The 13,952-nt window shown below is 39.8% G+C and overlaps 1 protein-coding gene across 5 annotated transcripts in view; it reads left to right on the forward strand.

Annotated features, from left to right (window-relative positions):
* The window catches only part of ciroz (ciliated left-right organizer protein containing ZP-N domains), a 60,464-nt gene that overhangs the window by 43,741 nt on the left and 2,771 nt on the right, over positions 1-13,952 (forward strand). For 3 of the 5 annotated variants that reach the window (XM_079491014.1, XM_079491013.1, XM_079491012.1), the window contains 2 exons: positions 2,745-2,809; positions 9,429-9,494. In XM_079491014.1, coding sequence (XP_079347140.1) covers positions 2,745-2,791 — 47 coding nt within the window. In that variant the 3' untranslated portion in view covers positions 2,792-2,809; positions 9,429-9,494. Of the gene's footprint in view, positions 1-2,744; positions 2,810-9,428; positions 9,495-13,952 lie in introns of those variants that run through there. The other 2 variants (XM_079491016.1, XM_079491017.1) reach the window with 2 other exon arrangements.

Here is a 13,952-nt window from a genome sequence, read left to right on the forward strand (position 1 = left end):
GGTTCCAGGACAGCTGGCTAAGACACAGTTATTTAAGAAAGTTATTTTTGAGGGGCGCTATCCCCTCCTATGCCCATCTTTGTCTGTTTGTGTATACCCCATGGTGATGATTTGATTGGCTGAGCACCCCATAGCGATGATTTGATTGGCTGAGCAAAGTACATGTACATATTGAGGATAAAAAGTGAGGACAGAAAAGTGAAGACGGAAAAGTGTTGTGAGGACGCAAATTGTGATTGGCCGGAATGAGATGATTTATGATGATGTATGATGATAGGAGCTTCACACAGGTGTGATTTTTTTCACTCAAGGGGGACAATGACGTAAGATGTAATTTGCACATATGTCATCCAGTCCTATGGAATGCATGTGCTAATAGAAAAGGTGCCCCTCGGGGCACAGGTCAGGGCAGGTCAGGTTGTGGCCTCCTGGTGGCGCTATAATAGGCCATTGTGAAAAGGGTGCCATTTCTTCTTACGCCTTGGATGGCAATTCCAATTGGATGATTTGAGGCATTTTGTTCCAAAAATGTGTTTCGCAAAAATCCACCTGTTGGTGGCGCTATAACAGGCCAATGTGAAAAGGGTGGGGTATATTCCTCAGCCTAGTAGGAAAGTCTGTGAAATATTTCACGTATATTGCACGCTGCGTTCATGATTTGAGTCTTTTTGTTCAAAACGGGCCAATCCTGCAAACTAAGGATGGAATATGAAAATATCGGACAGATCCGTCTTGAACACATGACTATAGAGATAGTGTGTAACGATTTGTAGGATTTTGGGACAGAATCTGGAGGAGTAATATAAAAAAATGTGTTTTTAAAAAGTCGGCCTCCTGGTGGTGCTATAACAGGCCGTTCTGGAAATTTTGGGGCAGAGGTTCATCGTTGGCATCCAGGGAGTGTGTGTGCAGAATTTGGCATCGACCGGGTTAACAGTGCCGGAGATTAGCTGTACACAGACGGACGGACGGACACACGGATATACGGACTCACTGACTCACACACACGGACGGAGTGCAAAACATACTCTCTCACCATGCCTTCGGCCTGGTGGAGACAAAAATATTGTTTTGATGAGTATGAAGTTGGTTTTTAGTTATTCCAAAGGGCTGGCACACAATAGACAAATTACATCATCAACTTGTGACAGGCGTTTAATTACTCCCCTTGAGTAAACGATTAACTATTTCTAAGATAAATACAATTTTAATTTCACATTTTATTCATATAGGGCAATTCATATAAGGCTCATTATCCAGGGATCCTTTTAATATATTTAGTATCAAAGTCAGTTAAACCACCATCTTATTACTACTCATATAATGATGTTTTTGCATAGTATTGTATATTATTGTTTGTCTTTAAATTAGGGGTGCACGATTATGAAATTATGACCGATATCCGATCTCCGATTATTTGCAGGGTCATATCTGCCAATACCGATTCTGACCGATTCCGATATTATACAGAGGACCACAATGGAAACAAGTCTAGGCCCTAAGGGCTTGGCCCAAAGCCTGTTAATGAAGTATTCAATCAATAAATGAATAGCCTATACTTTTTTACAAGTGTCTGTTTTCACAACTGAATGACTACTGAATGAGATGAGTACACAAATTAAATGTAGAATTATTTTTTATTTGTATTTATTTTTGCTGGTGAAAACCGATTAAATAATCTGTAATATTTTGCGACCGTTCCGATACCGATATAGCATTTTTATGGCCGATTCCGATTATGCTACCGATTAATCGTGCATCCCTACTTTAAATGTCTTGATGTATTGAATACACAGGATCCTAATGGAAACAAGCTCTGAGAGCTTATCTGGGTTATTCTTTTAGCATTTCTTTGTTTAAATCTGTGCCACCGTGCCTCTTTTTGCAAACTGTTAATAAAGTGTTCAATCATTAAAAAAAAGAAACCTTGGCTATTCGAAAATAGCCGATCTACAAGCTGACAACACGTCACGTGTTGTGAGCTTGTAGATCTCCTATTTCTGAAAAAATACAAAATTACAAATACAATTTGAGGGTCCTTGACATGAAAATGTCTAACCATCATTATATGCTATATGAACATAGAATGTAAGTTCTTTACTCAGTCCCATCATACAAATATGGCTGTGGGTCTCTCATCACACTCTCCAATATACCTCCCTCTCTTTTCTCCTTCCTATATGGCGCTGGCACGCAGTAGTGACACCACCTCTCCGGAAGAATATGCTCATTAATGAAACCAGCTAACAGTAGATCTCTCCTTGTCTATTAGTGTTACATTTACCCCTCGCTTGACAGTGATTCATCACAAATATTAGCTTTGACAGGAATCCTGTCTCCCTACACTTCTATTGCTGCTGTGACAGCCATTAAATCACCTGCCACTGTGTAGCTACTTTACTAATGCCACTGTTCCTCGGCTTAATGCCTGGCTGACCTGCCTACGCTGAACATAGCTCTGTTTTATGTAATATATGCAGTTCAGGATGAGCGAGGAGTTTGTTCGGTGAGTCTGTAACTCTTACAAAATTAAACATTTTTAATAATTCTTTCCGTATTTGGCAGACAAGAAGGATTGCGTGAGCATAGTGCATGTGTGAGGGAGAAAAAGAGAGTGTGTGCATATCTGAATGTGCATGCAAGTGTATGAAAGGAGGGAGAGGGAAAAGTCTTTTCATCCTGGAGTACACCAGAGCATTTTGATAACTATCACATATGTTACAGTGACTGCTCTGTTTTCATAGGCATGCCTTGTGCCTCTGCTCGGCTCCCTCCTGCCCGTATGGTTTGAAACTTGACATTTCCTGAGGTATGTATCCCTTTACACCTGGAAAAAAAAGGACTTGTCTGTTTCTGTTTTCCGCTCCTTTTTGTGTTTCTTTCATGAAGGGATGTGGGAATTGAGAAATAAAGTAAACAGTAGGGCCCGAATTCCATTTCTTATTTAAATGCTCACATTGTTGTCTGCGCCAAAACCCTGATTTCCCTCCCCACTCTGCTGCACACAAAGACTAACTTCCCTGGTGCCTATACTACAGATGGCGGTAAAAAGGTATTTGCTTTTTGAAGGTGTTGTCTTGGGTTTTCTTAAATCCATTATTTAGAATATCCTTGGTTGGATTGTTTATTTAGAAAACTTCCTGTATTCTGGTTTAATAGTTCCAGGCGTTAAAGTCACCTCTTGACATTTCAAACTGTACAAACAGAAAAGTATGAGAAAAACAGAGCAAATATGTATCAACTGCAGATTGATACATGTTGAAGCAAACACCGTGCGTGTTTGCATTCTTAAAACAGCTCTTTTTTATATAAATGTCATCATCACAAGTTAAGTAAACCTAATCCAGACCTAAAGGGGTATAGGAAAATGTACAGTGCTATATGATGGGGCAATTATACATTTTCATAATCATTTGACTGAATTTTAAGCTTGAAAACTTGTACAGGCCATTTTATATTATTATTAAATGTAACATTCACAATTTAATCATAATAATAATGTTATTATTATATTTAGGGTTAGGGTTAGATTATGATAACAATAATTTACATTATTCATGTAAAACATTTGAACATATATGAAAAATGACAAATACAATGTTGATTACATATTTCCAAAGGTTCACAGACTTTAAATGGGAGGTGGGTTACTGAAACATGCCAGTGGGGGGCGCTTTAGCCGTGCTCTATCCAAGTCCAAACCACTGTTATACAGGCTGAAGAGCAAAGCTTCATTTCCAAAAAGTGAGAAAACTGTTGACAAAAGTTTGTAATCATTCTCAATTTGCATATGCCAAGGTGATGTCTTAATGACAGTCACTCAACAAAGGAAAGTATAGGTTCATTTTCATGAACTTATGGCGAGACATTCACTGCAGTTTTGTTGGGGGCAGTGGGTACTGGGCAGGCTATTATTGGTTATTTTCCATAGTTCTGACATTCACACCCGTTTGGGAAGGTAAAGAAAACAACAACCACAACACGCCTAGGCTACAATATAATCACGTTCCAATTCTTAAGAGAAGTGGACATGCACTTCAATCAGCTGTCTATGCATGCATGCACCTTTCGCTTCACCGCCAGGCTATTATACAATAAAAAGGTTTAAAAAGTGAATAAAAAAAATCATCATCTTGATTGGGCAACTTGTGTAGGCTATGCTACTTGGATTTTGGACTGCCTGCATCTTTGAAGATCAAGGTAAAATAGCTAGGTTATAGACTTATAGTGAAAAATACACGAACGCCTAAATATTTCATGCAATTAATAGGGCTTGTGCACGTGGTGACGCATTCAGTCAGGGTCAAGGCTCTGTTACTCAAATTACAATTCATTTGCACAAAGACAGACAGACGCCTGAGCTAATGTTAGTCAATATTGTTAATAACAAAGGGCACTTTCAGGATCCATCCGTTCTCTCTATATCCCTATCTCTAGTTAATTTATCAGATGAAGTGTTTAAAGCTGCGTATTTATAAATGACTAGATAGAATATGAAAAACAGTCATTTCAGGACTCTGTCATCGACTGTCACCTGCTGCAGCTTGGACTGAGAGTGAGAAATTCAAGCGATCTGCTCTCTCCTTGCATGGTATTAAACATTTTATAGAAAATTAAACCTTTCAGAGATAGCAGTAAAAGACTGGGGTGCATCTGTCTTTTCTGAGCTATATTAAGTCATCGGTATCAAAACAATGCCGGGGTAATGCATTTAAATACAAGCCCTATTATTTTTATTGTTATTTTGCATTTTCTCATTCCCTGCTTCGCATCTTTGGCTACCAGATGTGTCTCCACATTGAAGAATTATTTCTCCTCCCCAGAGTCAAATAAATGCAATCAATATGAGTATTGCTCTCAGGCCTTGAAATATTACATTAATGTTCCATGTGGTGACATTTTAGCTGGAATTTTCAAATACATCACGAAGGTTCAAATTAATATTTATCAAGAGGCTTTTTTATGCTTTGCAAAACAGCATTAGCCTGAACTCCAATAATCTTGTCCTCTAAGCAGGGAAATGGCATCTGCGTACAGGTTTAAACGGGGGATTCGGTGTGTGCAGTGCACATCATGTCTCTTATTTCATTTGGTATTATCAAATCATTTTATTGGAACTAAGCTAAATAGGCTAGCCTACATCACAGTTGCTTATATGCCTTTATAGACTACAATGTGTAGACTTTAGGCCTAACAACAGCAATGTTAAGTTGTTTGGGCGGCATCTTTAGACTATGTTGTCTATAGCCTAATCCTATATTTACTATCTTCTCTGGAAGTGCAGCCCTCACTTTAGTGAAGGATGGATGGAGGGGGGGGGGTATGAAGGAGGAGGGTGTGTGTGTGTGTGTGTGGGGGGGGGGGGCATGTAGAGGAACGCAGCGTTGAGAGAATTATTTATTCAAGTATGTTAAACAATTTGTCCTCCCTATCCTTGCTGATCAGAGCAGAAAAGGTAGAAAATTCAGAAAAGATCGATTTCTCGATATGTAGCATACTTGAACCCACCAGATAAAGGCATATCCATGACAGAGGGCATGGCCTGCTGCTCCGCACCATGCACGCACCAATCCCTTGCAAAAGCTTTAGGACATTCATCCTGTCAATCCAGAACATTGTTATGCGTCTTTCACCGCCGGGAATTGCATTCTATCGTTTATAGATCTGTTTTAAATTATTCTTGTCATTGAGCCCAAATTTATGCTACCATTGATCCAGCTACGAAAATATGAAACGATTTGGGGTTGCTCTCTTCTAACCTCAGGGTCAAGGAGATTTTGACATTGGTATTATTGAGCGTGACATCTGTCTTCTCTCACCTGGCCGTATGTCCACTTCACACACCCTCACTTCCCTGAACCTAAACAAACACGAAAGCAAAACACTAGGTTGAATTTCAGTTCAATTCAAATGAGCGTTATTGTCATGAGAAAACGTACTCTACATTGCAAAGGCATGTGTCAAAACACAAAACAAAGAACAAGAAAAAAAGGGGGGGATATTTTAACTCCCGAACAGAAAAGGTGGTGGACAAATTGTAACCACAGTAGTAGGCTACTTAAGGCAAAGTAAGATACTCCTGGTCAAATATTAAGCCTCATTTGTGAAAGTTGCTCAGTCAAATTTGTACTTGAGTTAAAGTAGGCTACTGGAGTGGTCTTACTTGCTTTATGCCTTTACAATTACTTGAGAGTGTTCAAAAGTACAAAGTACAACATTTTCTTTTTAATATCGATGCAAATTGCTATTTATTTTCCAGAAACGTTCAAAAAACATTTGAAATAGAGAAATTTACAAGCTCACATGGGCTTGTAGATCTGCTATTTTCATGTACCTTTCCCCTTCCTAGAAATGTAGTGGAGTCAAAAGTACATTTGTCTTTGAAATGTAGTGGAGTGAAAGAAAAAATACAAATACTCAGGTAAAGTACAGAGAAAAGCTCTATATTAAATACAGTACTCAAGTAAATGTACTTCATTACTGTCAACCACTGGACAGAACGTCATTGAAACTAAGAACATGTACCATGACTTCCACTGAATTAACTGTGTTCATATTTGCAGGATTATTTCCCCAAAATGTGCTTATGACCTGTTCTCAAACTGGAGCCTGGGACCCCCAGGCCTTTAAGAGGTTCCAGGGGGCCCCCAGCGAAACGAGGAACAGTTTAACCACTTTAACCCTATTTATTACTTAGAAAATAGCGGATCTACAAGCCCACAAGTAACACATCACTATGTGATTCGTTGTATCTTGTACACCTACTATTTTCGAAACAATCTTTAACACAAATCTTCTCTTATGGGGCCCCCTGGCATACATTTTTTTCAAATGGGGGTCCACGGCCTAATACGTATGAATTTGACAGGAAAATGTTTGAGAACCATATAGGCTATCTCAAACTCATGTGTGCAGTTAACCCGTTTTGGGGCGGGTTATGCTTTAGCTATTGAAAAATAGCAGATCTACAAGCTCATAGCGCGCCACCGAGTGGCGCGCTACGAGTTTGTAGGTCTGCTATTTTTGAAAAATCGAAGAACGACTGACATAGAAACATAGCTTTTTCAGAAAACTGTCAGGATGTAGAAGACATTTTTAGAATCTGATCTCAGGTCAAAATGGGTTAAACTAATAAAGCACAAAGCTACAGCAATACTGTATATGACCACATTTGCATATACACAGAGACTTTGATCACAGATAATTATTTTATACATGTATGTTGTGCGAATCATATTGGTGGGTTCTACTGCTGCATGACTTATCATATGATATACTGTAGGTTTATGCCTATGCTTACACTGTACTGTACTGTACTGTACTGTACTGTACTGTACTGTACTGTACTGTACTGTACTGTATAGTAGAGTGAATATCGTTGCTGTCAGGCAGAAAAATTGTATCTCCACATTTCAACTTTCCCCCCTGTAAATGAATGCCCTACTTCATCATAAAAGAGTGTCGAGGTAGTGAAAATAGCAGATCTGCTAGCTCTGTTACGCCAGGGCTCCACCGGACGCGTTGCGTCTCCGTCGCGTCGCGTCAAAAAACGCACCGGTTCAATTTTAATGCACGCGTCGCGTCTCCGTCAACGCGGGCTGTGTAGCCACCCTTCATTGATTAAAAAGGTAACATTCCCTGACGGTGACGGAGACGCGACGCTGACGCGCCCGGTGGAGCCCGGCCGTTACGCATTGCATCGCAACGGGTTGTGTAGATCTGATATTCAAAAATAGCAGATCTACATGCAACGCATTATGAGCTTGTACATATGCTATTCTTGAAAAGAAAAAATTATAATTGACAAATTTATGAAATAAGACATTCTGCATGCTGTACTTTTACATTTTGTGCTGTATCTAAGCATATTTCTTTGCAATACTTTTGTACCATTACTTGAATACAGCACTTTAGAGTACTTCTACAGTTCATTGTGGTACTCGAATACAGCACTTTAGAGTATTTCTACAGTTCATTGTGGTACTCGAATACAGCACTTTAGAGTATTTCTGCAGTTCATTGTGGTACTCGAATACAGCACTTTAGAGTATTTCTGCAGTTCATTGTGGTACTCGAATACAGCACTTTAGAGTATTTCTACAGTTCATTGTGGTACTTGAATACAGCACTTTAGAGTATTTCTACAGTTCATTGTGGTACTCGAATACAGCACGTTAGAGTATTTCTACAGTTCATTGTGGTATTGCTACTTCTTCCACCACTGCTACTCAGATAGCCAGGCAGTGCTCCTATATGCCTCCGAGCTCATTGCACAGTGAGCCAGGTGTTGTGGGTAACGGAGTTCCCTGGTGGCCTACTGATGAAGAACATCTGGAGTGCTTCTGTTCCGCTACTTCTTTCCTGTCCCCAATATGACCAGGCGATGTAGCTAACAGTGCGATGCATGTCGACACATGGCTCCAAGGTCCCTTGATGCACCAGTATTCATACCTGGCAGGGCTGCCCTGTTGACACTGTGCACACAGTTTCCATATGTGTGTCAAGTGCAGGGCTTCTGAGTCCATTGTAGAGCAGCAACCGAGGAGATAAATTGCTCCTGTAACCATTTTCAGGTCCAAACGGAAGAAATCTTGAAATGCCATGTGCGAGAACGAAGCAGAGCATGCCTGATATGATAGATGTTGACTCGCGCAATCACTCAACTCACGAGAAAACCCCAAAGTGAGTGTAAGCACAGTCGAACCTCATTTATCTGACACTGACGTCTGAGCAGACTGGTTACCGAAAATATGCGTCATTGTGAAAATATCTTCTCAAAATGTGCACACCCTCTTTAAACCAAGCACACACCCACTATTAGGCGGTATGGCTGCTTTCTGCCACCTGTTTATATCAGCAACAACATCAGTAATACACCATGCATGACATTTTGCAATAATGTGGGACTTCTGTTTCATATTTTGAATAAGCCTGGAATGTTAATCAGTTGAGTCATCCAAACGTCGCACTGGGTCAAACAACTGTCTTTCCTGCCTGGTTTGGATTGGGCAACATTCTTAGACAGTTTTTATATGCGTTTTGTAACCTTGGTCTGTACTGGAGCAACATTCTCCCACTTTAGTAGTGTCGGTTGGGGTTTATACGTATTCTGCTTAGAGCTAAAATCTTAAATAAGCACAATATAGGCTACTGTGTGTCAAGTCATCATTGTTAACCCTTTAGGACTGAGGCAGAAGGTTGCTATATACTGTAGATAGCAACAAGAACCCCAAAAGGGGTTCCCGCCTAGAGCGAACAAATGTAACACAATGGATTTGGTTACTTTAAGTTAAAAATGGATAAATGAACAATAAGGATGTACTGTGTATCTACTACACTGTAGGTATAGTACAGTTAAATTAAAAGCCAACTTTCCTGCATGAGTACTATGCCAGGTGATAATACAAGCCCTGTTTTACTCTGTGCAGTATGGCCCAGACACGGGTGTGTGGAACTTCAACCATCTTGAAAAGTGCATTGGAACTCATTGCCAGGTAGGTTTGCTGCTTTAAATAGAATGCACAGGCACATTTAGCTTAACACGTCTATACTGAGGATATTCTAGAATTGGTATGTCGTTGCTCTTGGATTTCAGAAAGAGTATAGGTGCCATCAGTACAGCAGTGCTGAGTACTATATTCCTGAGCTTTTACAGTCATTCCATCTAGAAGAAATAATATAAATTAAGTATCTATATGTGTCCCTGAGTTGTAAGTAAACATATAATATAATGTTTTTTCGAAAAGAACAATCTTTGTCAGATATATCCTGAGTACTATATTCCTGAGCTTTTACAGTCATTCCATCTAGAGGAAATAATAGAAATTAAGTATCTATATGTGTCCCTGAGTTGTAAGTAAACATATAATATAATGTTTTTTTTTCGAAAAGAACAATCTTTGTCAGATATGTCCTGGTCCTCTTCTGTCCTTGACAGCCAAGGCTATAAAGGAGTTAAATCTGCTGGAACCTTGCCCTGCTGCCCAATTGAATGGCAAGCACAGTGATCCAAAACACCCTCTGCAGGAATAAATAAAACAATATATAGAAATGTGCTATACTGAGATTTAATTTTCCTTCCACCATCCATTTATATAATACATGAAATGAACCTCAAATTAATTTGCACCAGGGCTCTAAAGTAACAATGTAATCTCAGTGTTATAGCACAGTTGCAAATGGATTTCTGTCTCTTGTAATTTTACAAGAAGCACTCTGGGGGTCACCTTAAAAGATGTCGCTATTTTTTAAAGCCAAAACTATCCCCCAGCCTGTCAGCAGTGGAATCTCTGCAATGCAATCTGTTTTGTGCCATCGATTTGTCTGGTATTGCACCTTGTCACATGGTTCGCCTGTTAGGTTCGCTGATATTGGCAGAGATGACTAATTTTATACCCAGATGTCCATAATAAAGTGCGGAGTATCTGCTTACTTGTGCGCAATCTAGTCCTTCGAAATTCCTGACTAGTACAGCATGATTTGAACCCTGCTAAATGTGAAAGGAAGAACGTTACATTTCATGGCACTGGAAGAGAGGGGAAGAGGGGCTCAGCGGAATATGATGACCCTTTCATCACATTCTTCAATCAGAAAGAATGCTGAAGAAATTGAAACGGATGCCAACTATTTTGATTATCGAATGCTGCTATATAGTGTTGCTGCTATATGGTACTCAGTCTACTCTGTACAGCATTTCTGTATTCTTTTGTTAGAGCTAAGCATTTAAATTAGAAAAAGTGCAATTGTCAGACTAAAGCCCAATGTGTACAGTGCATCATATTGAGATTGGGATAACATGAGAGTCAACCATTAGTCAAAGAAAGAAGAAATATTAAACTTTTATGGTCCCTGTTCCAATTTAATGCATTGTATGCTCCTAGTTATAGCCTATAAAAACACAGAAAACTTATACAAAAGCAAATAAAAAGTCTGGAACTTCCATGTTCCTGAAGAGCACACCCCCTAACACACGTCACCCAGCACCTGTCACACCATCAGTCACTATATAAAGCTCCCCCACGGACATAATGTATTCCCCCTTATGCTGCAAATCTACCCAGCATTTCCAGAACTTTTCATACGTCACATGAGTCCACCCAGATACCCCCTGGGCCATAACTCAGTGCCTAAATTTAGGCAATATATTAAGACAGCCCCTCTCTGGACCTTGTGATAAGTTTTGCCTTTTTTTGGGAACAACATGCACCATTTAACCCTGGTGGAATGGAGACATGCCCATGTATATGATTTATTTTTCAGATACAGGGAAAGATTGTTGTCATTGGTGGAGGTCACTTTGAATACACAATGTGACATGATCTAAAGTGTGTTTTCACCAATGGTAGCAGTTGTGAGAACACAAATGCAGCTTCCAGAAAACGCAATTGTGAGAGAGATAGTAATAGTTTGAAACAGTAGCGTATGCAGTATAATCCTGTTCAAATTAGTATGAGTATGAATTGCGTTTGTGTACAATTAAGTAGGTCTGTGTTTGCATGTAGGCTATAGTTAGATGTCCATTGTTTGCATCCTTAACAATTAATTATGCCCAATCGCGTCGTGATGTGGAGTATTATGCATTTGTAGACTAGATCAGCGCCTATTTTAGAAAATGGGTGAATTCTTTTCAAATGCCCAAAATAGAGACATCAGGTTGAAAGTGGTCAAACACCACCCTGCTATCACCACATAGAACAGGTCTAAAGGTCATCATAAAATGGGATAATGGCAGAATAATGGTCGCTGACGCTGACACAACCAAACAGAACCGGATTGGCTTCTGCCAGGTTGTTGTCCCCCCCGCCTAGTCCGAATCACTGCTCTCCTCCCTCAACCTGAATGCCCCCTAAGCAACCTGATCAGATGGCTTGTTAATTTCCTCATTTCAGAGTTTTATGGATTTTCCAGTTGCTGCTCTGTTCATAAACAAGCATTTCAGCTGACCCCCGGCTCCCTCTTTGTATGTCAGCGTTTTCTCTGAAGGAGGAATTTAGAGCTCTGAAAGTTTATAAATAAGCCTTCTATCAAGTTCCACAACAGGTGTGACCTCTGTGTCCTAAAACCGAACACTTTCAGTGGGCGATATCTCAAACATAAGGGCTGCTGGATAGGCTATACTCACTGCCATGTCATTTTAGAAATGTCCCCTTGTTATGTAACCCTTGATAAGTGACTTTATAAAAATAAAGTTGTTGGGGTTTTTTTCATCCCCTTTTTAATGCTGCCATTATCGACCTTGACGAATATGACGTGAAATCACTATGACAACACAACAGCAGCTGTGGTGTGGACAGTCAGAAATGACTGCTCATACCCGCAGTCATGTCTGCCCCTGCCCCGGGGACTTTCAGTTATTCAACTGGACTTTCAAGGATAAACTCACAGATCAGGTGATATACTGTGTCGGACAACAACACTCACCACACCGTAATGAAAAGAACTCTGCATATCCCTGTGCTATTTCAACAAACGTTGTTATGCCTGTGCTATTTAAGCCATTCAGGCCTGACGTCGAAATTAAAAAAAAAAAGTTTTCTAAATCATGACAATTTTCGGAAAGATTTGAGGCACATTTTAACGATTTTTCAAAAATAGCAGATCTACAAGTTCATAGCGCGCCACTCGGTGGCGCGCTATGAGCTTGTAGATCTGCTATTTTTCAATAGCTAAATTATAACAATGTTTAAAACACCAAAAGGGATTCCCGCCCCAAAATGGGTTAATGGTGAAACGCTAACGTGACATGGATGCGTTCCAGGTCTCAATAGATTAAACAAATGTTGTGGAAGGCAGCAGGGGGATTGAAGCTCTGGCCAGAGAAGTTGTGAAGGACCAACTTCTTTTCAACATCTAACTTCGCAGTTGCTTCATTTATACTCATACGTACGAAGGTGTCGCATGCTGAAAATAGCAGATCTACAAGCTCATTCTCAAGTCAAACTTTTATTTACTATTGCTTGGGGTTCTTAGGCATAAGACAGGCCTTGAAAACAAAATAAAGATTTAAAGTAGGAAACTCTATTCAGATGTACAGTAAATGATTGGGTGGGATTTGGAAAAATAGACAATTCTCCAATTAAGGCAATTTGTGGCCTTAAAAAGTAAATACCCAGGTTGAGAAACGTTTGAAGAGAACAGGGATATCCACGTGTGGGTGAACATGATATGACTTATGACACTTACAAACGGAATGTTGCTTCTTCGTTTTGGTGTTGTATTATCAAGCTAGACAAAATTCAAGCCTTGCAGACTGCTATTGCCGAAACATTTATTCACATTACTATTTTTGATGCAAAAAAACCCAAAAACAAAACAAAAGAAGAAAGCTGCATGTGGACAAATGGAAAAATTGGTAAAGCCAAAATGTTAAAAGGAGTAAAATTTGGAGGGAGGGAAGGACGGACGGAGTGAAAAGCCCTATCATTCTTTAGAATCATTATGGTCAGTCTCAGTGATATGGTCAGTCTCAGTGACAAAGTGAAACAGAATGACACACAGGCACAGATGAGTAGTCAAGTCAACGAGGCATACATTAGGGAGATTATCAGCATTCAAACATACAGATTCCCTTCACAAACTGTAGTTTAGATCGTTCTGAAGACTAATCAAGTAATCATAGGAGATATTATATCCCAAATCTAAAGTGAGATAAAAGAAGGCCATGTTTGTTGGAGGGTAAAAGGTGACTTGAGAAACAAGAGATGACGGCTAATGGTGGGTAAAATGTGCTCCTTCATGTCATGCCTATGTCCTTAAATGTCCCTCACTGTCCCCTTGTCAACTGAGAACAGTCTTAGAATTGGGAACAGGTGAGCCAAGAATGAAAGCTGGTTGGATTACTTTACATTATTTCAATCAATTATTCAAATGTCTCCATTGCCTTCATGACGACTTGACGGGGCATGCCAAATAATGATCCCTCCCTCACTCACGCGCGTGCCTGCAAGTATAAG

Source organism: Electrona antarctica (assembly GCF_951216825.1).
Source record: "Electrona antarctica genome assembly, chromosome: 2".
Classification (NCBI taxonomy): Eukaryota; Metazoa; Chordata; class Actinopteri; order Myctophiformes; family Myctophidae; genus Electrona; species Electrona antarctica.